This window comes from Marmota flaviventris, chromosome 7 (genome assembly GCF_047511675.1).
Source record: "Marmota flaviventris isolate mMarFla1 chromosome 7, mMarFla1.hap1, whole genome shotgun sequence".
Classification (NCBI taxonomy): Eukaryota; Metazoa; Chordata; class Mammalia; order Rodentia; family Sciuridae; genus Marmota; species Marmota flaviventris.
In genome coordinates, this window is record NC_092504.1 from 38,915,923 (window position 1) to 38,942,613 (window position 26,691).

A 26,691-nucleotide genomic window follows, 5' to 3' on the forward strand; every position below is an offset into this window, starting at 1 on the left:
CCTTGATACTCCAGATCATCTGAAGCATGTATATCCTGAATTCTTTATCTGACATTCCATCTGCTGCAGCTGTTACCTCTTCTAAAGTTGCGTTGACCTGCATTGCTTGTGGTCCTTTCTTTCCTTGTCTTTTCATACTGCTTGCGTATCTTTCCTGCAGGTGCGGGCGGCGGCTCTGCTCTCTTCTTATTCCAATTGGGGTGTCGTGGCTACCACGCCGGCAGGTCACTGGGCCTGTTCTGGGAGCTGGCGGCGGCTCTGTTCTGCCCCTACTCCAATTGGGGTGACGAGTGTACCACGCCGGCAGGCCACTGGGCCTGATCCGCCGGTCGGTTGCAGGTTTGCCTACCCTGCAGGCGTGGGCGGCGGCTCTACTCTGCCCCTACTGCAAATGGGGTGACGTGTCTGTCGTACCGGCAGGCCACTGGGCCTGTCCTGCTGGTCGGTCGCAGATCTGCCCACCTTTCGGGCACGGGTGGAGGCTCTGCTCTGCCCCTACTCCAATTGGGGTGTCGTGACTACCCCGCCTGCAGGACACTGGGCCTGTTCCTGGCACGGGCGGCGACTCTGCTCTGCCACTACTCCAATTAGGGTGGTGTTTGTACCACGCCGGCAGGCTCCTGGGCCTGATCCGCAGGTCTGTTGTAGGTCTGCCTACCTTGGAGGCGCGGGCGGCGGATCTGCCCTGCCCCTCCTACCACGCCTGCGGACCCCTGGGCCTGATCTACAGGTTGATCCCTGGTCTGCTCACCCTGCGGGCACGGGTGGCGGTTCTGCTCCGCCCCCGATTGGGGTCACGTGACCACCACACCGGCAGGGCCTGATCCGGGCGTGGGAGAAGGATCTGCTCTGCCCCTACTCCAGTTGGGGTGACGTGTGTACCACACTGGCAGGCCACTGGGCCTGACCCGCCAGGCTGTCACAGGTCTGTTTACCTTGCACGCTCATTCGTCACAGCGCGAACCGCGGCTCTGCCCTGCCCCTCCTACCACGCCCATGTACCACTGGGTCGCGGGTCTGCCCACCTTGCGGTTGCGGGTGGCGGCTCCGCTCCGCCCCCTCTCCAATTGGGGTCACGCGGTCACCACGCTGGCAAGCCGCTGGGCCTGCTCCGGGTGCTGGCGGCGGCCCGGCTCCTTCCCTCTGGCTCGACGACAAATTGAGGAGACTCGGGTGTCTGTGCCTCACCCCCCCTACCAGGAGACCAACTGCTTATGTTACCACTGGTATTGCTGAAGTTCCCTCCTCCGCCGCTTTCTGCAGACATCAGATCTCTGCCATGTTGGTATCCTATGCGAATGGCAGCATTTCGTTCCCCTTGCCGGGCAACCAAAGCACCGGGTGAGTCCTGACCGGCCCTCAGCAGGACCCGGACCGAGAAGCAGTTTCCGCGGGCTCCTAGCCCCGGGGCCAGGGAAGTTCCGGGAGCCAGAACTCAGCCACTCCGTGCTCGGTGTAAGCTCCTATAAATGTAAGCTCCAAGAAGCAGTCCCCGCGGGCTCAGTTCCAGGAGCCGTAATTCGGCTGCTTAGTGCTTGTTGTATGCTCTGGTAGGCGCAGGGTCCAAGAAGCAGCCTCCGCGGGCTCAGCAGCCGCTCCGCGCTGGGTATTCACTCCGATAAGATCAGCTTCTAAGAAGCACCCAGGCGCTGAGCCCTAGCAATCTGTCTGCATGCCGCAGGCGAATTGCAGCCTGAAATTACCTGTTCTATGGCTGAATGAGCTGCGGTCAGTCGAAAACAGCGGTGGTGACGTCAGTTTACCAACATGGTGGCTGCTGGCCTCCTCTGTGGTCTGACCGGTGTGGAGAACCGAGATGGACCGCTTCCTTCCCCCGTCTCGAACCCAGAATTCAGCCCTGAGTACGGTGCTTGCGCGGCTGGCAGAAACTGCAGCGCTGTAACCCTGCGTCTCTATCCCAGCGCACGCTGCAGATTCTAGCCTCGGGCCGATTTGCTGAATAAGCAGTGCGACAAACCTCTCGCGTTTGAGTCCCCGTAGCTGATCCTCGTGCGATGGAAATCCTTCCTCCAGGTTCCGGAGCACCCCACTATTGCTGGAAATTCCTAACAAGATATCCTTTAGCCGTCCTGACTTGTCATACTCCCACACAGTGAAGCAGCACACGGGGGCAATGCACTCCCCTCGCCGCCATCTTTAAACTCCGCTTCACGTTCTTGATTGATTCTTTTTCTGTGAAGGGACTTTTTAGCTGATACCATCCCATTTATTGTTTTATTTTAACAGCAGCTTACACTGTGCACTAATACTAAACCTTAAGAATTGAAAAATTAAGAAATAATAACAGACTTGGAAACTTGGACCTTCTCTTTAATGTGCTAAATTAATGTCAGGATACCCCAAGACAATCAGGTGGAGAGACTTACAGAATCAAGGCCAGCCTCTTGCATAAGCCAGCATCCCTACCAAATAGCCCATTCTGCTTATATCTAAAAGCTTGATGGGTTCTGATTGATATGGCAAGCACCATGTATGGTGCCAGCAGGAAAACAGAAGCACAATACCCACTGTCCTATCACACTAGCAATTTTGAGTCCTTGTGTATTTTTAACTTATGACTAAAGGCCTCTCATTTTCAGGATTTATAAGGTGTCAAGATTAACCCTCGACATTTTTATTCATCTGAACATTTACATGTGAGTAGCATTGTGACACTTAATCATTCTGACAGACTGTGAAGCCATTACTAAAGGCCATACCTCAAAGCCCCATCAAAACGAGAATGATACTAACTTAGACTGCAGATGCACTGCTACACGAGGTTTCTAGCAACACATCTGGGAAGAGTTTACTTGCTGACAAATATATAAACATTAATGAATAAAAGCTGTTGATGGTGACATATTAGGCTCATGACTTGGAAACAGATTACAGGTTCCCTGTAAGGGACCTTTGCTTTTGATTCCATGAAAAGGTCCCACTGCTAACTTAACACATTATTCTAATTATTCTTATAAAACACACCTACACACTTGCATTTTCTAGAAAGTGTGATGAACTTAATCCAAATCAAATTCATGCCACCGTACCAATGATATGCCCATTTTGAGCACAATATAATTACAGAATAAAATGAATACTTACTACTCTCAAAAAGATTATATTTTTCACATCCAGGTGCTAGCTTTTCAGTTTGTCTGCAACACTGATAACTTCCATCTGCCCAGAATTTTGGATGATATTTAATCATAATATTATTGTTGTTCTTTATTTCTGTAATTCACAGACACATTAATGATTAGTGAAATAGAACAGACTACAGAATGTTTGCTAAGTAACATTGCCAATCATTCCTTGGATACCATGTTGATTATGAAAACACCCTCATAACATCATGCGACCCAGCATTCAGAAAAGCCAGATGCTTCTCTTTCACCTCCTTTTTTTTTTTTTTTGAATGAAACATCCTTGTGAGTTTGTGAGCAGAAGTGACTGATACTACTCCATGATGAATAAAAGCAAAAGTTAGCCCACTACCACTTTGCATTTTGCTCCAGAGGACAAGTGATGAGGATAGTGCAGCCATTTACCCTTCAAACACTTGGTGTGTGTGTGTCAATCCATCCACACCAAATATCAACTACATAAGACATTTCTTAGAAAATACTAAATCCTGTTATCATAAAAGCCCATTCTTTATCACCTTCAAATACATCACACATTAAATATCACACATTAAATGGAAGCATGCTTTTCTTAGAAACTATGTACCACTAGAAAGAATCAGATTTTTAAAATCTGATTCCATCTGCTGGTTTTCACATGCTGTAGCTGACTGGCCTTGGAGAAACATGTAGTGTCAGTTAAGAGATTAGAATTGCAAAATATATTGGCTGTATTTCTGTTTTAGTCATAATGACATGTTCTAAAATGATGCGCAGATTAATATTTTATTACATGAGTTTTACCTTCTTTTAACTTCTTCACCCATCGGTCCCTGCTTTGTGCACTAGGTGCAAAAATGTAAAGTGTGTTAGCATCATGAACAACCTAAAATAAAATAAAAAATGAAATCAGTGATAAATATTTAGACACAGCACTTCTGTCTGAGTCCTTGGAACCATGGGCACCAATAAATGAGTTTCAAGTGACAGAATGAAATTATTTACTTCAGTCACTTGGAAGGCTAAGGCAGGAGGATTACAAGTCAAAGTCAGCCTCAGCAACTTAGCAAGACCCTGTGTCAAAAATAAAAATAATAAAATAAAAACAAGTCATTTAAGCCAGGTTTGGTGGTGCATGCCTGTAATCAAAGCAGCTCTGGAGGCTAAGACAGGAGGATCATGAGTTCAAAGCCAACCTCAGCAATGGCAAGTCACTAAGCAACTCAGTGAGACCCTGTCTCTAAATAAAAAATACAAAATAGGGCTGGGGATGTGGTTCAGTGGTCAAGTACCCCTGAGTTCAATTCCTAGTACCAAAAAAAAGTCATTTACCTCAGATCCAAAGAACCTAAACTCCTTTCTCATAAAAGCACATTTATTTCTTTATTTCTACAACAAATGGGGCACACATTTTGCAAAAGACTAATTTTTTTATTAAAAAAAAAACATGCAGAGATCAAGATGTTTCATTAATCTTGTTATTTCTTTCAATTTAATTAAGATTCCTTAGATAAATTTGATGGAACAGGATTATTATTCTAATCCAATATTTTTCTAAATAATATTTTAGATAAGTTGACTACTCCTTCAGATTCACTCCTAGAGTTTCCTTCTGCCACTATCAAAAATTGTGGTATCCAACTTAATTAGTACTGGCAATCTTGGCTCTCAGCTAGATGCTCTATAGATACTAACTCAATTTGTCCTCCCATCAAACTATTTCCATTACAGAAGAGGAAAATATGGTTATCTACAGGCCTTCCAACCTCGAAAAACTTCAGGAGGCACTGAAATGGTGTCCCCTAATGTGTGCCACCTAACCTGCCCATCATAATTTGGCTGGTAATGTAGAAAGCTAGGATTTTGACTCCAATAGCCAAGCTTTTAACCATAGCACCTCTTTCAGAGGTAGGCTGTCTGGCAATTAGTCTTTTTGTTGTTGTTGTTGTTGTTATAGGTAAACATAATACTTTTTATTTCATTTATTTATTTATGTATGTGGTGCTGCTGAGGATTGAACCCAGTGCCTCACACATGCTAGGCAAGTGCTCTGCCACTGAGCTACAGCCCCAGCCCCGTAATTAGTCTTATTTTTATACTTTTAATAATAAAGTAAGGCTGGAAATTAATCCAGGAATTTCTTCACTTTACCCCTAATGAACAATCACAAAGCTGAAAAACACTGACTGACCCCAAAGTAATATGAGGCTAGATCCCTCCCTTTACTACATCAACACCTACTGAATTAGAAAACAATCACCCATTGATAAATGGCTGTTCTTGACCCTGGTCAGTAAACATTAGGACCATTTCATTAAAATGGTCTTTTCTCATTTATCTTAGTGAAATTAATACACTCTGACAGCGTGTGAACACCATGGGATAAATAGTTGTAGAACATTCTTTGGTATGACTAAGATACAAAAATGAATCAAACATGAAGGCTAATTCCAAGACATGTCTAGAAAACCTTATTATAAGGCAGAACATGAGCAGACCACAATGGTGCACACCTGTAATCCCAGTGGCTGAGGAGGCTGAGACAGGGGGATTGGAAGTTTGAGGCCAACCTCAGCAATTTAGCAAGACCCTATCTCAAAATAAAACGCAAAAAGTGACTTGGGATGTGGCTCTGTGATAAAGCATTTGGGATTCAATCCCCAGTACCATAAATAGAAAAGAAAAAGAAAAAAAATAAGTAAAGGTGAGAAATGACAACAGAAAGATAAAGTGCAGAAGGAGATGCATAGAAAGATGTTTCCTTATTTGCTACATACTTTTCACACCTAACCCAGATTTGCCCAGACAACCGATAGTACAAAAAGAATGAGATTAAAATGCACCAGTGAAATTATTCTGAATTCTCACTGATGTGTCTGGAAAGAAGTACAAAGACTTTGGAACTTCCAGAAACTTGTGGGATATTATGAGAATAATTTATTTTATTATAATGACTTACTTTACGGAGTACTACATGGGGTTAAGTACTTTATATACACTTCCTTGTTTTATCCATAGAGCAACGCAGGTCTTTATAAGTGTTAGAATTTTCATTTTCCAGATGAGAAAACCAAAGTAGCTGAGGTTAAGTCATATGAATAAGATCTAACTCCCAATAGTGGTTTGAATCTGGAATGTTCCCCAAAGCTCATGTGTTGAAAGAGATAATCCCCAACGCAGCAAAGTTCAGAGGTGGGGCTTTTAGGCAATGATTGGACCATGGGGGCTCTCACCTTATCAGTGGATTAATCCATCTGATGGTTGGATGGACTACTGAGAGGCGGGACCTGGTTGGAGGAAGTAGGTTGCTGGAAACATGCCCTCGAAGATTTTATCTTCTTCCCAGTCTCTTCTCTGCTCCTCTCCTCCTCTCTCTCTCCCCATCTATTTCCCAGCTGCCATGCGATAAGTAGCTTTCCTTAGCCACACCCTCTGTCACAGTGCTCTGCCTCATTTCAGGCCCAGGGCAATGAAGTTGGCCAACATGGACAGCAACTCCTTAAACGGTGAGCCAAAGTAAGCTTTTCCTCCTCTAAGTTGTTCTTGTCAGGCATTTTGGTCACAGCAGCCAAAAACCAACTTACACACTCCCAGATATTTTTCTTATTCATGTATTTTCTCCCAAACACTTCAAATGGCCCCTTGATAGTTCCCTCCTAAAGTCTGTCTTTCCAGGCCCCATGCAGACTAATTTCTTCACAAAACTGAGCTCATATTGTACCATGAGCTTTGTAACTTTGTTAAAGTTCATTAAAGACCAGCTAATCCCAGCTGAGGTTGTAGCTCAGTGGTAAAGCACTTGCTTAGCACACCTGAGGCACTGGGTTCAATTCACAACACTACATAAAAATAAATAAATAAAATAAAAGGTATTGTGTTCATCTACAAGTAAAAAATAATAATAAACTAAAAGACCAGCTAATCCAAGTAAAGTTAATCCAAATTTAAAAGAGTTCCGATAATTAAAACTAGCTTGATATATTACCTCGCTCCCTTGGGGCATTTATATTTGTACAAGAAATTTCTAGAAATACCACCCTAAACCCAAATAATAAGTATCTAATTTGGGCATCTCTGATAGATTGACAGGAAGGAGAGATATTTAGGGGCCTGAGTCCTCCCTTCATCAAAGCCCAGATCACACATCGGGTCCATCTTCTATGTCATCCTTGTGGACAGCACCTGTGGCAGGGTGAGAACTAGGTTTCTCAGGTGCCTCAAGACTTCTGGTGAGTCACTGTACAGTAGCAGAGGTTGTCAGGAAGCAAGAGCTTGGCCACCTTCCCTTGATGAAGGGCAGAAACCATTTCAACTGGGAGGAAATACTCATAGTACCTTGACAGTTATCCTCCCTCCCATTTAAATCTACATTCCATTCAACAGACTTAACTACAGTGTAGTGCAGGAGAAACAGCACAGATGTAGCAGGTAGATCTGGGTTTAAAACCCGGGAAGGACATGCCACCTCCTGGGGGAACCCTCAAATGCCACCAGAAAGCATAAGCTGTTTCCTCTGTCCTTCCTTGGGCTAGAATATGCGGAGAGGAATATTCCTTTCTTCTCCTGGTGTCTTTTGAAAATGTCCACTTCTTTTTTTTATTTTTCCGCCATTTGGACTTTGTAGAAAATTTCACTATCAAGATGTGAAACTAGAATCTCCACTTCCTTAGTTATACTTAAGTTACAAGAGGATTTCTTTTAACGTTCAAATCCTCTTGGTTTAAATTACATAGTCAGAGCTCAAGTTTATCTCTTCTAAATTGATTTTAAGATTTTTTAAACTGCTCTTATGTCTATTCATCTCAACTACTGAAAATGGCTCAAGGATGGAATACTGTTCTATTTTTTCCTGTTTTTTTTTTTAATCATCCTTCTTAAAATGAATCCAAAGCTTGCAGAATAGATCTCTTTTCTTTTAGAAATACTCTAATTATCAAAAATCCTAATTCTTAGTCCAGAATCATGAGAACTATTGATCCCCATTGCCTGCCACCCCGCAGAATGTCTAAGAGCCATCAGAAGTGTGGCAGGGAGGGTTCTTCACCAAACTTCATATGAAATTACACAAACACATAATTATAGATGCATTCGACATATTTACCATGAAGAAGATTTAAATTGGCCTCATTCTAGATCGGGGCTGGAGGGGGGGCAGGTGTAGTAATAACAGCAGCAATAGCAAGAAGGTACCAATAACAATAATAATAAAAGCAACTAACATATTGCTCTTACTACATGTCTCAGCTATTTCTTCATGAACCCTCACGACAACCCTGTCATATGACTGCTATCGTTAGCATTTTCATTTAGAACAGGAAACAGATATAGAAAGGTGAAGTGACTCACAGAAGGTCACAGAGGCAGTAAGTGGTAAATCTAGCAGCGTGACTTCAGTGTCACCTCCTTCAGCACCTAACTCTCCTCCAGGCCCTTCACTCAGAGAAATAAAATAAGGAGTGGAAAAATGGAAATGTAGCCCTTTCTCCTTTAGTATTCTTAGTTGAAAATAACCCAGATACAATTTCAAAGCTTGGATGTTTTAGCTCACTACATCCAGGTAATATTGATCTCCAAGTTGGAAAATGTTTTCAAAAAACTTTTTTTTAAATAAAATTTTGTTTTGTTTTGTTAAAAAAAAAAAAAAAAGCAAACAAAATTCCACTTAATATTATCTTGAAAGAGATTTTTTTCAGTGTGCCCCTCAGGTCATGGTGAGACCATAGCCATGGATAAAAGATGACTTCCATGATAGATGTACATTGCTCAAAAGAAGGCATGGAAATGGTCCCAACCACAGAAGGGATTGGTTAGGGGCTGGACAGGGTCCTGTGCTGTTTGCAGTAAACTCTCGAATACCAATATCCAACTCCTGAATTCTCAAGGCACGTGTACACTAACCTCCTGCCATGGATGTGGAGTGGCCTAGGATTGGTACCCATCCTGCTTGAGAGCAAGAAGATGTATGTGCACATGGCTGGTTTTTAATTCACAAAGTGGCCCTGGATGAGCCATTAACATCTCAGAGGCTTATTCCCCTCAGTCATAAGCAAGAAGAGTATGATATTTACCTCCCTTGTGTTCAGGATCATTGTAAGGAAAAAATAGGAAATAATATGATCATCCCTTAAAAATATAGTTCAATTAACATATAATGCTAATACTCTATTTCCCACCAAAAGCAGCCTTTGCATCTCATTTCTGATTAACAGTAACTCTTATCACTTCCCAGCTTCTCAAATTCAGAGAGAAAACTTCATCATAGTTTGTTCAGCCCTGCTGATAAATTTAAACACTAGTAGATAAGACCTGAGGTTTAGAGACTCAGGACCCCTGGTATAATCTAACAACCAAAAAAGAAGAAGATAATATTTCAACAATGATATGAGTAGTCCATGAAGAAAAGCAATTACTATTAAAGTGGCAAATGAACCTAAAAATCAGTCACCAAACTAGTGATAAATAGGAAAACTGGTGACAGAAAGCCCAGAGTCGTACTATTGCAAAAATATACCAGCTTACCTGAAATGGATACTTATTTTGACAGGGAATGACACCGTCATCATTCTTAACAATTTCCACACACTTGATTTTTGAAATATCAATAAACCCCTTTCTGTATTTTTTCTGTTGAAAGAAAAGAAGGGAAAAGCATTATAATCATAAGGTATAAGAAAAATGTTTTAATGGTAATATTTGCTGATGAAATTACCGATTCAAAATATTGCAATGTCCTCAATAATGAACTAAGTCATATCTCCCTTTAACTCTTAAAAAAGTATTCAACACTGAATAAAGAAGTTAAAGATGACCTTAGAAGATGGAAAGACCTCCACGTTCTTGGATAAGCAGAATTAATATTGTCAAAACACCCACACTAATGAAATCATTATACAGATTCAATGCAATTCCCATCAAAATTTCAATGGCATTCTTCACAGAACTAATAAAAACAGTTCTAAAATTCATTTGGAAAATCAAGAGACCTAGAGCATTCCTGAGCAAAAGGAGCAATGCTGGAGGCATCACAATAAGGGACCTCAAATTATACTACAGAGCTATCATTACAAAAACAGCATGGTATTGCCACCAGAACAGACATGGTAGAATAGACCAGAGGAATAGAATTGAAGACACAGAAACACACCCACATAAATACAGTTATCTGATACTAGACAAGGATGCCAAAAACATGCTGGAGAAAAGGCAACCTTTTAACAAGAAATGCTGGGAAAACTAGATATCCATATGTAAAAGAATGAAACTTAACCCTTATCTCTCACCCTGCACAAATTCAACTCAAAGTGAATCAAAGACCTAGAAATTAGACCAGAAGCACTGCAACTGTTTGAAGAAAATGTAGGCCCACCACTCCAACATGTCTGCTGAGGAACTGACTTCCTCAACAAGATTCTTAAAGCTCAAAAGTAAAATAACAAATCAGTAAGTGGGATGACATCAAACTAAAAAGCTTCTGCACAGCAAAGAAGAAACAATTAACAACGTGAAGAGAGGGTTTGTAGTTCAGTGGTAGAGCACTTGCCTAGTATGTGTGACGCACGGGGTTCAATTCTCAGCACCGCATATAAATAAATTCATTTAATACATAAAAAAAATAATGTGAAGAGAGACAATACAGAATAATAGATCTTTGTCACTTATTCCTCAGGGCATTGATATCCAGAATATAAGAAGAACTCAAAAAGCAAATAACCCAATTAATAATGAGCAAAAGAATTAAAAAGACACTTCTCAAAAGAGAAATACAAATGACCCACAAATATATGAAAAAATGTTCACTATCTCTAGCAATCAGTGAAATGTAAGTCAAAACTACATGGAGATTTCATCTCTAGTCAGAATGGAAATTATCAAAAATACAAATAATAATAAGTATTGGGGAAATACGGGGGAAAGGGTATAGTCATACATTGTTGGTGGGTCTGCAAATTAGTGCAACCACTCTAAAAAGCAGTATAGAGCTTCCTCAAAAAACTAGGAATAGGACCACCATATGACCCTATCTCACTCCCCAGTATATATCCAATCAGCATACTGTAGGAATGCAGCCACGTTAATGCTTATAGCCACATAATTCACAATAGCCAAGGTATGGAACCAACCTAGGTGCCCTTCAACAGGTGAATGGATGAAGAAAATGTGGCATATAAACACAATGAAATATTAGCCATAAAGAAGAATGAAATTAAGGCATTTGCCAGTAAATGGAAGGAACTGAAGACTATCATGTTAAATGAAATAAGCCAGACCCCAAAGGTCAAAAGTCAAAAGTTTTCTCTGATATGTGGAAGCCAGTCCAAAATAAGGGGGTGGTGGGGAGGGAAAGGAAAGATCAGTGGAGTAAAAGAAGGTGACTGAGGAAGAGGAAGGAGGGAAGCAATAAGGGAAGAACAGTGGAATGAATCTGACCTAAGTTTCCTATGCACATATATAAATATACCACAGGGAATCTCACCATTATGCATATTCACAAGACCCAGTAAAAAATTGTATAATAGTAGAAAGATCGGTAGAAGAGAGGGAAGGAAACGGGGTGGGGGTGGGAGTGTTGAGGGGAGGAGGGAAGGGAAAGGGGAAGTACTTGGGACTGAATTTGAGCAAATTATATTCTATGCTTTTATAACTATGTCAAAATGAATCCTAATGTTATATATAACTAAAATTAACCAATAAAAGACACTGTGATGATTATAATCAAAACCATTAAATCATTTAATTTCTTTTTTTTTAAAGAGAGAGAGAGAATTTTTAAATATTTATTTTTCAGTTCTCGGCGGATACAACATCTTTTTTTTTAATTTTTTATTGTTGGTTGTTCAAAACATTACATAGTTCTTGATATATCATATTTCACACTTTGATTCAAGTGGGTTATGAACTCTCATTTTAACATCTTTGTTTGTATGTGGTGCTGAGGATTGAACCCGGGCCGCACACATGCCAGGCGAGTGCGCTACCGCTTGAGCCACACCCCAGCCCTAAATCATTTAATTTCTAAAAGATGAAATTGTTTTGTCATTGCCTCAAAAAACCTCCAGAACAGAGAAATAAACCCCCTTTCATCGCCTTTCCCTCCCAGCACATGCCTTGTTTGATTTCTTCAACTTCTTGACAGTAGTGTCCCCAAAGAAAAATATCAAAGGCAAAACCAATCAAAACTCCACTGACGCAATCACAAATGCAAATTCAGCCAGCTGTGTCTCCTTCTCCGGTATAGATGCCTCTAGATGCCTCCTGTAGAGGTGGCACAGGGAGCTCAGCAAGGTGGACCGAGGTGCTCACAGATAACTCCCCTGGGACTCTAGTGTTGACTGCCCTCCTTTACTTCCCTGTTGGCCTCCCTCCCTGCTCACTGCACATCTGCCTGAAGCAATTAACGAATGGCAGACCAAGAGCCTCCCCTCCACCATCATCCACACCCTTGAGCATGGTAATGTCACATCTGGGAATTTGTTCCAGGGAGAAATCCAAAAGAACACAAAGTAGTATCTGCGAGGATAATCTGATATCATATATCCATTAAAATGATCATAAATACAATATAGAAATTTTAAAAATTGGCTGAATAACAACGCATTCCACACTAAATTTTGTATAAAGACTAAGGTACTTCCCCCCTCCCTGTGGTAGATGTTCATATGATAAACAGAAGGGAAAAAAAAAAAGAAGTAAAATCATTGTTCTATTGGGGCTGACCAGCCATGTCCTGGCCTCAATCACTGAAAACTGTTTCACCTAATTCTGTGAAATTCTTCTATAACCTTTGGGCTCACCACCCCACTCCCAGGGACCCAGTCTGCACGCTCAGTGTCACCACACCTCTTTATACCTGCCCCACTCTCCGGCCATCAGCAGCTCCCATTTGACTGGACTATCCCAGCTGCCATTTTACCAGGGCATCCTCTCCCTTCCTCCTCCTCTCCCTTCTTCCTCCTCCCCCTCCTCCTCCTCCCCCCTCCTCCTCCCCCTCCTCCTCCCCCTCCTCCCCCCTCCTCCCCCCCTCCTCCTTCTTCTTCTCTCTCTCTCTCTCTCTCTCTCTCTCTCTCTCTCTCTCTCTCTCTCTCTCTCTCTCTCTCTCTCTCACACACACACACACACACAAATATCCCACCCCCTTACATTTTTATCAGTTCCCACTTGTGTCCACACCTTTCCCAAGTCCCTCCTCACCTGGCTGCAGAAGTTCACCTGTCCTCTCTACACCTAGCCAGACCTTCACTGCTGCTCTTCAGTCCTTTTATTTATCTTTAGTGGAGAGCACCTGGTGGCCTCAGGGAGACCAGCAGCTCTGTGAGAACTGCAAACCCTTCCTATTCCCCTCACCTTGGTGGACAATCTTCCTCCCTGATTTGTGGAGAAGACAGCAGCCATTCTGAGAGCACCTTCCCAACTTCCTACCCCTGCAGTTCAACAGTATTCTAAGGTTTTGTCCTTTCTCTTCTCCTTCATCTTGTCTCCAAGAGAAGGTTAAAGGGACACAACAGTTGAGACCCTACAGCTGGCATTTAACAGAAGGACTTCATTCTATGCTCATAAAATCCTTGGGAGGTAGGCACTCTGCCTGTTCTAATGGATGAGGAAATCGCAGCTCAGACAAGCTACACACATTACGCAAGAACCTCAACTGACCCCAACCCCATTGGACCCTGGGATGCACCAGCTGCAAGGATGTAAGAGAATGAACGGAGCCAAGTCCAGGAGGGTCAACAGGGATTCTGGGAGTTCCCCAGGATAGGGAGAAGTGCATTCTCCCCAGCTGCTCTCTTCTAAGGATTTACTTCTGTCTACAGACTTGTTCAACCTCCCCACCCAAACCAAGATCCCTTCTCTGGTCCTGCTAATGCCCTAACTCTTTTTCTCCCTTCCTGAAAGAGAAAAGGATTGCACCCCCAGCTTTCATTTCCTTCCCGCCCACTCTTCCTTAACCACTTGCAATCTGCCTCTCACCTCACAGACTGCTAAAGCTCTTCTCAAAAACAGCGCTAATGACCAAGCCCAACGGTCTTTTCTGAGTTGACATCTGCTTTCTGAGCATCTGAGAATGCCAACCCTCCCTTCTCCCTTGGTGACCTTGACTTTGGGTCATCCTGGTTTCCCTCCCCTTTTCCCTGGATTTATTGACAACTGCCTGTGTCAATGATTGTGTCACAGGGCACAAAAAGACAGGATAGGAAAAGCTCATTTCCTGCACGTGTCATCTTGGAATTGTGCCAGGAGCTTTTAATCCTCACAGTTACCTTGCAAGGCAACGATTATGATGCTCATAGTACAGTTAACTACAAAGTTAGATAACTTTTCCTGGTTTTCCTGAGGGAGAGAATAATACAGAAACTATTATATAATATAGTTGGTGCTATATAGAAAAAAATGAATTATGATTTACATGTCAGAAAAGGGACAGTAGAGAGAAACATCCTGCAGAACGAACAACATATGAAAAGAAAAAAAACATATTCGGGCATGACTTCAGTTTCCTCATCTGTAAAATGGGAATAATACTAGTTCCTATTCCATAGATTTATTATGACAATTAAATGAACTAATACTGCAAAGCACTTAAAAGAGGGTCTGACCTGTCAATATTTGCTAAATTAAAAGCAAAAAAAAAAGACAAGTGTGACTAAAGTAGGATGGAAAGGTAAGCAGAGAGCCAGCTTGTAAAGATCTGCTGCATGACACTCAAGGGTCTCCCCAGACAGTGCTACCCACCTGGCTCCTGAGTTCTGACCCAGTTAATGAGTATAAGAAACTGTCTGAGTGACACTCACCTAAGCACAAGACACACACGGTCATTGTAGAAACCTTAGAAAACACTAATGGCACAAGGAAGAATCTAATGACCCCTAAGCCCCAGCCCTGAAGGAAATCACTCTTGGCATCATGAGGTTATCCAGACATTGCTCTGAGGTGGCATATCTCACCTGCCAGCTTGTTAAGAGCAGGCTGTGGCCTGCTTACAAAATGCCCATCGCCACCCACGGCCTGCCCCAGCTACTGAAAGCAGATGTCAGATGTTGCTCAATCTGTACAGAAAATTTTGAGATGGCTTAGATAGTGGGTTGAGTCATTCACCCTAGACTCGTGCTTTGTGATGTACAGTCACTCAATATATTAACATTTGGGCTTTCCTACCCAAACATCTTCCTTTATAGTTAGCATATAAATGTTCAAAATTTTATTCATTCGTTATTTCATCTACTCTGCTAGTGAACACTCACAGGACACCAACTAGTTTCAAAGTTACGGAAAGCCAAGTAAGGGTCTCTACAAGAGGATTTCACAATAATACAGTGAATGGTGGGAGAAGTGAGGGCATGAGTCATAATCTAGAAATGATAAAGTGGTGTGCTTTTATGGTACGATATGTATGTCACTTCACTGTGGGCAATGATGGGCCTAGGACAAGTTGGGGGTTTGGGGGAGGAAATGACATCTGGATTTGGTTTTTAAAGGATAAGTTTCCCTGTTTTAAAAAAAAATTGAGGGTTCCAAGCTGCAAAAACAAAAAAACATAGAATATTCTGAGAACTGAAAGAAATTCACTGTGTCTAAGGCTTAGGATGGCTCAGGGGTGCTGTGGAAAATGACATCAGAAAAGTCGTTTAAGGTCAAATTAGAAAGAGGCTTATATGCCAAACTTTGGGGCTTAGATTTATCCTGAGCGGCTGTAGGGTAGGGAATGAGGAGGCCTATGCCAAGGCATGTTTTTGAAAAGAGAACTCAGGCAGTGCAGAGAATGGGCAGAGACAGGGAGGCTGGCCACTGCCATACTCTACACCTGACCCCATGCACTTTCTCCCACTTTAACTCTTGGTGAGAGATAATAAGGATCTGCATCAACTCAATGGCCGTAAGTAGGGTAAGGAGAGCAGGGACAGTGTATGGGTGAGAGGTCAGGGGACTTAGAAGGCAGAGCCGACAAAACTTTGTGACCTTAAGTATGGGAATGAAGAGCAAAGGAGTTAGGCAGGCTCAGGGATTTTGAGTTGGAGTGAACAGTAGGCCCTGATATCTGATAGAGAATACCAAAGGACAACCAGGCCTGAGGGAGCAAGGCTCGGAAATGTTTGATGACAGAACCAGTTGGAAATATGGGGAGAGAACGGAAAATATGGGGCTAGGGTTCAGAAATGCATGGCACCTCTTTAGAGATGGAGGTAATTCTGCTTTACAGTATTCACAGTAGTACCTCATTCAGACCACATCTCGGTGGCCCTGGAAGCAAGACATGGTGAAGGAGACTCACCACAGGGAACCCCAAGTTACTTAGAGAGCCATATGCTCCTTTCACCTCTGGTCCCGTGCAGTCTCCCATAGTCCACTTTGGCATAAAGCCTTTCAAAGCCACACCAGAGGGGCCATATAAAAGTAATTGTTAAGAACTTTGGGAAGTAACTTCTGGGCATCGACCATAGTTAACCTTGAGAAGGAACGTGCAGGTTTTTCTCCACCTTAGACTATTCCTTGGAATGTTTTTCAAAAACAAAATTAATGGGCTGGGGTTGTGGCTCAGTGGTAGAGGGCTCACCTAGCATGCATAAGGCACTGGGTTCGATTCTCAGCACCACATAAAAGTAAAAAATAAAGATTGTGTCCACCTAAAACTAAAAAAATAAATATAAAGAAACAAAATTACTTCATGAGATATAGTATAAATTATTCTGAATATTGTAATCCAAGGAGAAATAGCCAAGTCTTTATTTTTTGTGTGTGTAAAATTCTTTTCTATTCTAACATCTTTGTCCAACCTGCTGGCCTGGAAAGTAGAATGAAGCTAAGAACTCCTCATACTCACTTTTGAATCCTCCATGCTTAGACTGCCTGGCATTCAATAGGTGTTAATTCAACAATATGCTGAACTGGTATGCAAAGAACCATATGAGCAATACTCTGTGTTCTGTGTGTGTGTGTGTGTGTATGTTCTCTCTTGCATATCCTCTGTATTCTTTGCAAAGCTTGAACATGAGGTAATAACCATTTTACAAACATCACAAATGGAGGAACTAAACAGACAGATAAACTATAACTTGCTTAAAACTGTACACCTGCTAGACGGCAGAAATGAAGTTAGATTTTAAAAAATTCTGTCCCCTAGAAAGTCTTACAAGGCACACCATTTTCCTTTAATTTCCAGAACACTCGGAGTTTTAATAATACTAATATCAATCCTGAATTCAAGCAATTATATTATAAAAGAATGCACACAAATAACCATCTGGCCTCTGGGTGAATTTAAGAAGTCAGTCATTTACCTTCTAGATGCCCTGCTATCATTTCTCCTTGCACTTGAGTCACCATTATGCATGATGAGTTATCAGAGTTTCCCTCCAAAATTCCAAATAATCCCACCCATTCCCCATATCATAACTATTATTCCTGCTGTAGCTACTTCCAGTGTCTGCCACAAAGGAAATCTGGATGAATTTCCTCTGTGCTGCAGTAAGAACTCAGGTAGAGAGCATGCACTTTGGAGACAAGCAGTTCCTGTTTCCAGCATCATTTTTGCCACTTATAAGCCATATGGCCTAGGGCAACCCCTGCCTCTTCTCTGTGCCACAGTTTCTCTCTCTCTGAGAAACAGGACAATACTTTACCAATCTATTGATGGCATTACAACTGGTGAACATAGGTGCTCAGTGCAATGTCTAGCACATGGAACTCTGTGCTGGATAAATGTATGTATCGACTTATTGGGCCAATGGGTGCCCAGATGGCTGGTAAGACATTATTTCTGAGTGTCTGTGAGGGTATGTCTGGAAGAGAATCAGCGATGAATAAAGAAGAATCAGTAATGAATGCATCAGTGGTGAATAAAGAAGATTTACCCTCTCCAATGTATGTGGGCATCACCAAATTTATTGAAGATCCAAACAGAACAAAACAAGTCAAAAATCTAGGACAACCCTCTGTTCTTGGGCCTCTGGGTCTTATGTCATAAGCCTCCTCCCCATTTCCAAGTTTCAGTCCTTCATCCTCAGACTGAAGTTCCACCACTGGCTTGCCTGACTCTCAGGCCTTGAACTTGGGGGAACTACTACAGTACATGGTTTTCCTGGGTCTCCAGAATTCAGAAGGCAGATTGTCAGAGTTTTCAGTCTCCATAATCATATAAGCCTCTTTCCATAAAAAATCTCTTATACATCCTCTCTCCCTCCTCCATATACATACATATACATCATATACATGCATGATGTATGGACATTATCCTATTGGTTCTGTTTCTCTGGAGAACCCTGACTAATGCAAACTCACTCCCTCAATGGTAGCATTTCCTATTAGTTTTTACAATAACCTTAAGCAGTAAGAAGCTGTCAGGAAACCATGCATCTGAGAGGTTTTAAGATTAGCCAAAGATCATAAAAGGCTATGCCAAAACTGAACCCAAAAAGACCAAAGCTTTTACCTAATTCCAGACTTTTCAAACTTTAATGTTTATGGGTTCTTATTAAATAAGTTATGCTGTGACCAAAGCTAACAACTACAGAGCACTCACGATGAGCTGGACACTGTCTTAGCCTTTTATATGGATAATCTCATAGCATTATAACACGAGAACTGCTGCCACCCCATTTTACAGATGAATAACTCAAGACTTGGATTACATATTAACTTGCCCCATAACTTAGAGTTTGAATTCTAACTAATTCCAATTCTAAATTCTTAAGTGCCACATCCACTTGGGCCACTTAACTATGTATAAATATAAACTCAGTGAAAATTTCCTATGCCTACAGCCCTTAAACAACTATACACTAAAGCAAATTTTTTTTTAAATTTTTATATTTATTACTGTATTATTTTTTTTAATTTTTTATTGTTGGCTGTTCAAAACATTACATAGTTCTTGATATATCATATTTCACACTTTGATTCAAGTGGGTTATGAGCTCCCATTTTTACCCCATATACAGATTGCAGAATCACATCAGTTACACATCCATTGATTTACATATTGCCATACTCGTGTCTGTTGTGTTCTGCTGCCTTTCCTATCCTCTACTATCCCCCCTCCCCTCCCCTCCCCTCCCCTCTTCTCTCTCTGCCCCCTCTACTGACATTCATTTGTCCCCTTTGTATTATTTTTCCCCTTCCCCTCACTTCCTCTTGTATGTACTTTTGTATAACTCTGAGGGTCTCCTTCCATTTCCATGCAATTTCCCTTCTCTCTCCCTTTCCCTCCCACCTCTCATCCCTTTTTAATGTTAATCTTCTTCTCATGCTCTTCGACCCTACTCTGTTCTTAGTTACTCTCCTTATATCAAAGAAGACATTTGGCATTTGTTCACTAAAGCAAATTTACAAATAATATACAAACAAAACTACACAACAAATAAGGCGAAATTAATGTTATTGGCATGTGCTAAATGGGGTGCTTGCTGGAATGGAATCCCTCTAGCTCAGTTCTCTTAGCAGCCACTTATCCTCATGACTGTAGGCCATGTGACACTCTCTCCTGCCCCTCCTCTCAATTCCAGCTGTGGAGAATCTCTGTACACATACTCCTATCCTCTCATTAGATCCTGTGCAGCACCTCCAAATTGTTTGATATTCAATCAGCCTCCTGTTCTTTCTCAGTAGACCACAACAATTAAAATAGACCACAAATTCAAATCCAAATTGGGACTACAGATACAGCATGTTTAGTAATGAGAGACCATCCAGGAAAAGCAAAAAAATAAAAATTAAAAATCACATATACACACACGTAAAATGTTACTGAAGGGGATAAAATATTGTCATCACATCAAGAAGACAAAATTTTAAATTCCTAGAACTTTCAGTCCTCAATACACACAAAGCACTGTTGTGGCCAACATTCACTGCATTCTTCATGACAATTTTTATTTGTATTTAATCTGGAACTAGATTTGGTCATTCGTTTAGTCACATTCATCAAATATTCCATCCTTCCACCTTCTGCAAGATCCAAACACCAGATAAAAGCATACAAAATTCCTTGACCTTAAAAAATTTACAACCAGACATTTGCTAAGGTTCAGGAGAGGAATAATAATATTCATAAGGAAAATTCAAATGGGTCAAAACTGAAAGGTAAAGAGTTTCAATCAACTCTGCAACAAAACAGAAAGTGATGCACTGTAGTATCAAAATCCCAAGTGAGTCAGAAAGGCCATTCCATTCCTGAGAGTAGTCCTTTTCCCTGTCCACTAAGAGCAGAGTTCAAAGAAGGAGTCTCAATGCGACAGGACCCATTAACAGGAAAGTAAGGGAAACCTCAAATACACAATGCTCAAGTCCTGTGGGTTTTGCATGTGAAATGAAACCTACAACTACAGTCCTACTGGGCACACGATTCCCACCCTCTTGTGGGATTCCCACCCACTCAGGATGGTTTTGACATTTTTCATGTGCATACTGAGAATAATTTTGATACAGACGTTTCTGGGGTCAGATAATGTGGAATAAAAAAATTTCAAAGCACTATTAGTTTGGTGATAAATTGCCTTTTTTTTAAAAAACCAAGTATGAACTTCTAATAGAAAATAAAAGCAAAAGCAAAACCGAAAATTTGGCATCCCAGTATCTTTTTTCCTCTCTTTTAACCAGTTCATCTTATTACTTCTTAGGGTGCTTTACATTTTATAATGGGCTTTTATGCTTTAACAACAACAACAACAAAAAAGCTTCTGCATTGAGAAGCGAGTAGTTGCAGACATAAACATGTTTTAATGATAAAGTTTATGGTTTTTCAAAGTAATATCCAGAATAAAAACAGGATGTTGAAAAATCTCTGTAAATTTTAAGAAATCGGAAGGTAAAATTTCATTTCCAGAATCAGAAAATAATCTTCAGATAAGATTGTGCTGATATAGGCAATCATAGTTTCTGGAGACGTGGTTTCACTGTATTTTACAGTCCAGTTGCAGTCCTCAGAGAACAAATGACTATTGCCAAGGGATTCCACAACCACAAGAGATGGTGGTCACTGGCTGTGTTGCTGCAAATCTCATTACTTTTAACTTTTTAGCAGCAAAAGAGACAGAAGGCCCTTTAGCCTCGGTTTCAATTCTTGGGTTTCTACAAATGACACCCACTGCCGCAGAACTTTCTGTACTAGGGTGTGTGAGTGTGTGTGTGTGTGTGTGTGTGTGTGTGTGTGTGTTTGCACAAATGTCACATGTTCAGCTTTTGGGGCTTTTTTTTTCCTTAAGTGATACTTCATATCTTTATGAACGTGGAAATAACTAGTATCACATAAACTTGATCTCCTGTCAAGAGGAACTTAGGAGAGGTAAGCTTTGTTAGTGTTGGGCGGGTGAGAATTATAGACAGCGAGATAGAAAACAGTTTCTGACATAGGTGGTGAGTAACAGGGGCAACTAGTAATTCAAATACACAATGCTCAAGTCCTGTGGTTTTTGCATGTGAAATGAAACCTACAACTACAGTCCTACTGGGGACACTTATTCCCACCCTCTTGCCCCAGCATCCCCACCAGAGATAATTCAGTCCTGGGTATTGAACGCTCTTGTGACATTCCCCACAGTCTCACCCCAGGGCTGGGTTTCTGGAAAAACATAAAGGAGGGAGGCTCACAGCCTGTTTAGGACTTTGCCTCTACCCTGCCCAGAACTGGTCAGTTCCTCCACTAAGAAACCCCTCTTCTGTTTATCTGGTGTTAGTGGAGGGCCCGGGGGTATGCATACAAACATGAACTGAAAATATAAATCATTAACATTAAACAGAGCTTCACTAGAGCACTGCGAAGATGGAGAACTAAACTGGTCCTTAACAAGCTACTGCTGGGCCCTATTTTTCTCTAGTTCTCTTCCCCTGTTAAGGAGATTACACTGCAGTTCTTGTCTTTGTTTTTGGGGTTTTGGTCCCCCCCTCCAAAATGCCTTTAAGAGACTACACTGCATATAATGAGGCTTCCCTACTATGGTTTGCTGTCTATAAGAGGGCAATATCTCCTCCTACGTCATTTCCTTTTCCAATTAATATAATCAGCCATGCTGGGAGAGTCTCCTTCCTTTTACTTCTACAAGGGAGGGACCTGGGGAGAAGGCATCACCATAACAGAACCAGCAAGAAAAAGAAAACGTGTTTGAGAACCAGGTCTCTAGTAAAGGATGAACTGCCTACAACTTTCCCCACAGTAAGATATTCAAAGAGAAATACACAGAATTTCCTCATTATGTATTCCAGGATTTCCTATAGGCCTAATAGGGTGCCAATCACTGCTTTTACTATGGTTTCTATAGGAATATTCATTCCATTTGTATTGCAAATACCAATTTACAGTAAATTTTTGTAAGGCAACCTATCACTTGGGAACATTCTTTAGATAATTTTTTGAGGGGTGCTGGGGATTGACTCAGGGGCACTCAACCACTGAGCCACATCTTCAGCCCTATTTTGTATTTTATTTAGAGACAGGGTCTCACTGAGTTGTTTAGCACCTCGCTTTTGCTGAGGCTGGCTTTGAACTCACAGTCCTCCTTGTCTCAGCCTCCCAAACCACTGGGATTACAGGCGTGCACCACTATGCTCAGCCTAGATAAAATTATTTTTAAAGCAATTTTTCCACTGCCTGGGTGCTTGATGGTATCAAAGAAGTTCTGTTGATATATTTAGAAATGTGTCGATATATTTAGAAACTCCTTGACTTTGGGAAATGTATACTGAAGCATCTAAAGAAGAAATCATGTGATTTCTGAAAGATAATCTGCTCAGGATGGGATTTGCTACAGATAATGGAGGTGGGGGAAGAGCCACAGGCTTTGCGGCTGCCTGATAGGCACAAGGGGTTCTTTGTACTATTCTTTCTACTCTCAAGTATGTTTAAAATGTTCCCTCTTAATTCCCTTGCTAATGAATGCAATTAACCCTCAACTACTCTAGTAAAAATTAGTCCTCGTTGCAAAACACCTTGTCCATTCTGAGAGACGTCCCTCAGATACAGGTCCCCACTGGCCAAGAGACACCCACTCACTGAGAACCACCAGCACCCGCAGTGGGAGCACTATATGCGCTTCTCCTCCTTGGGCCTCACCTCCCTTCCAGTGGTGCAGAGACACACATTCAACCCCCCCCCCCCCACAAGGCTTTGGAAGGCTTGAAGGAACTGTGTGGGTTACCTTGTAACACCGGTGAGTATGTCTGAAACCTTGGTATTACCAAGCACTAGCTTTTAAGAAGATTCAGAAAGAGAAGTGGCTTTTCTTATCAATTCACTAAGGTAATATTAGGTCAAATCATAATAAGTTGCCATTTTTGTAGGACAAAAAAAAAATGATCCAATATTGGTCATTTCAGATCATTCTGTTTAGTATGCTGGGGTCCTACTCACCCTCTGAAACATGAGTAGCCTATACTCTTCCAAACTTCCACATGTTATGACTGCAGTTACTATTTGTGTGACTTTCTGTGGAATACCCTTTGCCCATGATAGACTCCACTACTCACAGGTGCAAGAATGTTATCCACCTGGTGTGGTCACCTCTGGCTCCAAGCACTATCAGAATTCAACTGATATTTGGCATTGACAACCCAGGAAAATGTTAGAATTTAAATTAAATTTAACTGAGTAAAATTCAGACAGTTAACATACAATGATAACGAATGTTTTAAATTATACACTACTTTGATTGCCAAGATGATAATGGTCGCCCTGTTGCATGCTTCATGGGTTTCATGATTGTAAACTTCCTAATTTGTAAACATTCCTGGTTTTGAAATAAAAGAGATCATACTGAAAAGCCTGTCTCAAAATCAAAGTAATATATTCCTTAGATAGGATAATAAAGTCAGGAATTGAGAAAATATCCTCTTGCCTTTCCATAGTCTCCCCTGTACTCCTTCCCCTCAGTTCTTTCACCCAACAGTTATGGAGCATCTGGCCAGAAAGACAGCTCCTCTCCTTAAGGAACTTCCACCTGACTGGGAAGGCAAGAGAAACCCCACGGCCATGAGCAAGTCCCTTCGTGACAGCAGTGGGACACAAAGGAAGAGGTTCATTCACCTGGGGGACAATCAGAGGCAGCTTCACCAAGGAGGTACCTCTTTGAGCCAGGCCTGGAATCATGAATAAGAATATTCCCAACAAAGAAAGGAGGAAAGAGTATTAAAACTACAGAGATCATCACAAGCAAAAAGCTGTAGTTACAAAATTGTACGGCAGGTTTAGAGTCAGCAAGCCTTTTAGTGGGACCGGTGTGTTAAGATGAACTAAGAGGAAGTAGGGGGGCAGGAGAAGAGAATGGAAGATGCAATGGGAGCAGATTATCAAGGGCTTTGGAGGTACCGCTAAAAAACTGCACTTGGTTTTCACAGCAATGAGGAACCAGGGCCTTAATATTATACTTTGGCAGGCAAGTGCCTAGGCTGATATAAATAAATAGATAGATAGATAGATAGATAGATAGATAGATAGATAGATAGATAGATAAATCGGAAGCTGATGCTGTCTCTGTTGCTTGGTGGGGTTTTCTTAGGAAAAAAAAAATTGGGGGTACCTTTTGAAAATACAAATAAAGAAAAAGGACAAATCACCTTACTTTGTTTTCCATCTGTTACTTCCCATTAGGTGAGAACCAACAAGAATGTTTAACAATAGAACTATGCTTACAAAGACTCTGGAGCCCCACTGAGTTTGAATCAGCTGCTACTTATTTACTGTGTCTCCTTGGACAAGTTACTTAACCTATCTTTGCCTCTTGTTTGTTTAGTTACAAAATGAATAACAGCACCAAGAACTTCATAAGTTTGTAGTAAGAATTAAAATCATCAATTTATGCAAAGCTTTTGGAACACAGCCAACAAATGGTAATTGCACAGTAAATATTAATATTGGCAAAAACATACCACCCCTAGGAAAAATAAAAGCAAAACCTCCCATGTTTGTTTAAGGAATATCATACCTACCTTCTAGATTTCAAGAAGGCTCTTCTGAGAACTGAGATTAAATGAGACTGTGTCTTATAAAAGAAAATGGCATAAATGAGATTCTTCACTGGGTCATGGTATATAGAAGCTTCCCCAAATTAGAGAAGGGCAAAAGAAATGACTCTCTACTAGCACCTACTTTTTTTTACCAAGAAAAAGGGGTTAGTCTTTATTTCACATGTTTTCTAAATCCATTTTTGAAAAGGACAGTTGATTCTGCATGTGACTGTACTATTTTTACCCTTTGAGGCTGTTATTTTAGTCTGTCTTACAGTATGAAACCAAGACCGAATCAGCAAGTCACTATATTAACACTTCCTTCCTACCTTAGCAACAGTCAAGCTCGAATAACCCCAGCCTCTAACACATCATAGCAAGGACTGCCTTTCAAAACTGTCTCTTCCTTCAAAGTGTTAGAGAAATATGACAAAGACACATTTTTATCAGTTTGTTAGGCTTCTTTTTTTTTTTTTTGTCTAGTGTTGCGGATGAACCTGGCCTTGCACGTGCTGGGCAGACAAGCCACCATTCAGCTGTACCCCAGCCCTTATTAGGCCTCCTTGAGAGCTAATTAATATTCTGTGAATATAAAGATTAATATATGTCTAATCCTCATGCAAACACACAATTTGGACAGCCAAAAAGTATCACAAAGTCATCCAGAGGCAGCAGAGTACATAGTTCAGAGTTCTGGAATCAGACTGCCTCTGCTGTGTTCCTAGCTCTGCCACATACTGACTGTGTGATGTTGGGCAAGGTACTCAACTTCTCTGTTCTTCAGTTCCTCATCTGTAAAATGGGAATAATAACTTTATCCACCTCATTCAGTCGAGAGGATTAAAGTTAATATTTACAGAGTATGTAGGACCATGCTTGGCATAAGACAGACACTGGTAGGGCAGCAGAGTACACCAACCCCAAATAGGCCACATGGGCACATAGATTATTTTGAGTTACACGCACTTAAAAGATAGCAAATGCAGGGAGAGCACAGTGAGCTCCCTTTTTATTCCTATAATCATGAAAGGTTCCTGTACTAACAGAAAGAAAAACACATTCTTATCATCAGAGACGAGGAGCTGAAATCTGTATACACCAACCCTGTTAAATCAATCCTGCTTTCCTAGTTACTTTTCCACATGAACTGCCCAATCCCAAACCCCATCTCCTTATCTCGATTTTACAATCTGGCAGCCGTCTACTCTTTGTTCATCCTAGTACATAAGCTGCTCTGGGCCTTCATTCTCCTTCCTTCTCCCATGTACATGAAGGAATGACTAAATGAAACTCCTGAGCTTTTCTCCTGTGAATCTATCTTTAGGTAGTCTAATTTACAGAGCCCCTGCCAGGAGAACTGAAATGGGCAGAAAAAAAAGACTTTTCCTCTCCTACCCACTATGAAAGTATTTGTGTAAAAAAAGAAAGAAAAAAAAAAAAAAACATCTCCAAAGCCTTCCTGGGCTGAAGCCCAGAAGCTGATCTCAGTTTTCACTGTGCAAAATGTGCATGCGGGCCTAACAAGAAATGATAAAGAGAATAATACTTTCTATTATCTCAATTTTTAAGATAGAAGGGTTTGTAATATTCTGTCTGTGGAGTGTGTGCGTGTGTGTGTGGGGGGGGGGGTGGTGAGGGGACA

At 41.4% G+C, this 26,691-nt stretch overlaps 1 protein-coding gene across 2 annotated transcripts in view; it reads right to left on the bottom strand.

Annotated features, from left to right (window-relative positions):
• Tec (tec protein tyrosine kinase) overlaps positions 1-26,691 on the bottom strand; it is a 113,872-nt gene that overhangs the window by 31,476 nt on the left and 55,705 nt on the right. For both annotated transcript variants that reach the window (XM_071614263.1, XM_027938416.2), the window contains 3 exons: positions 9,645-9,749; positions 3,930-4,011; positions 3,106-3,234 (listed from right to left, as the gene is read on the bottom strand). In XM_071614263.1, the coding sequence (XP_071470364.1) occupies positions 3,106-3,234; positions 3,930-4,011; positions 9,645-9,749 (316 nt within the window). The remainder of the gene's footprint in view (positions 1-3,105; positions 3,235-3,929; positions 4,012-9,644; positions 9,750-26,691) is intronic.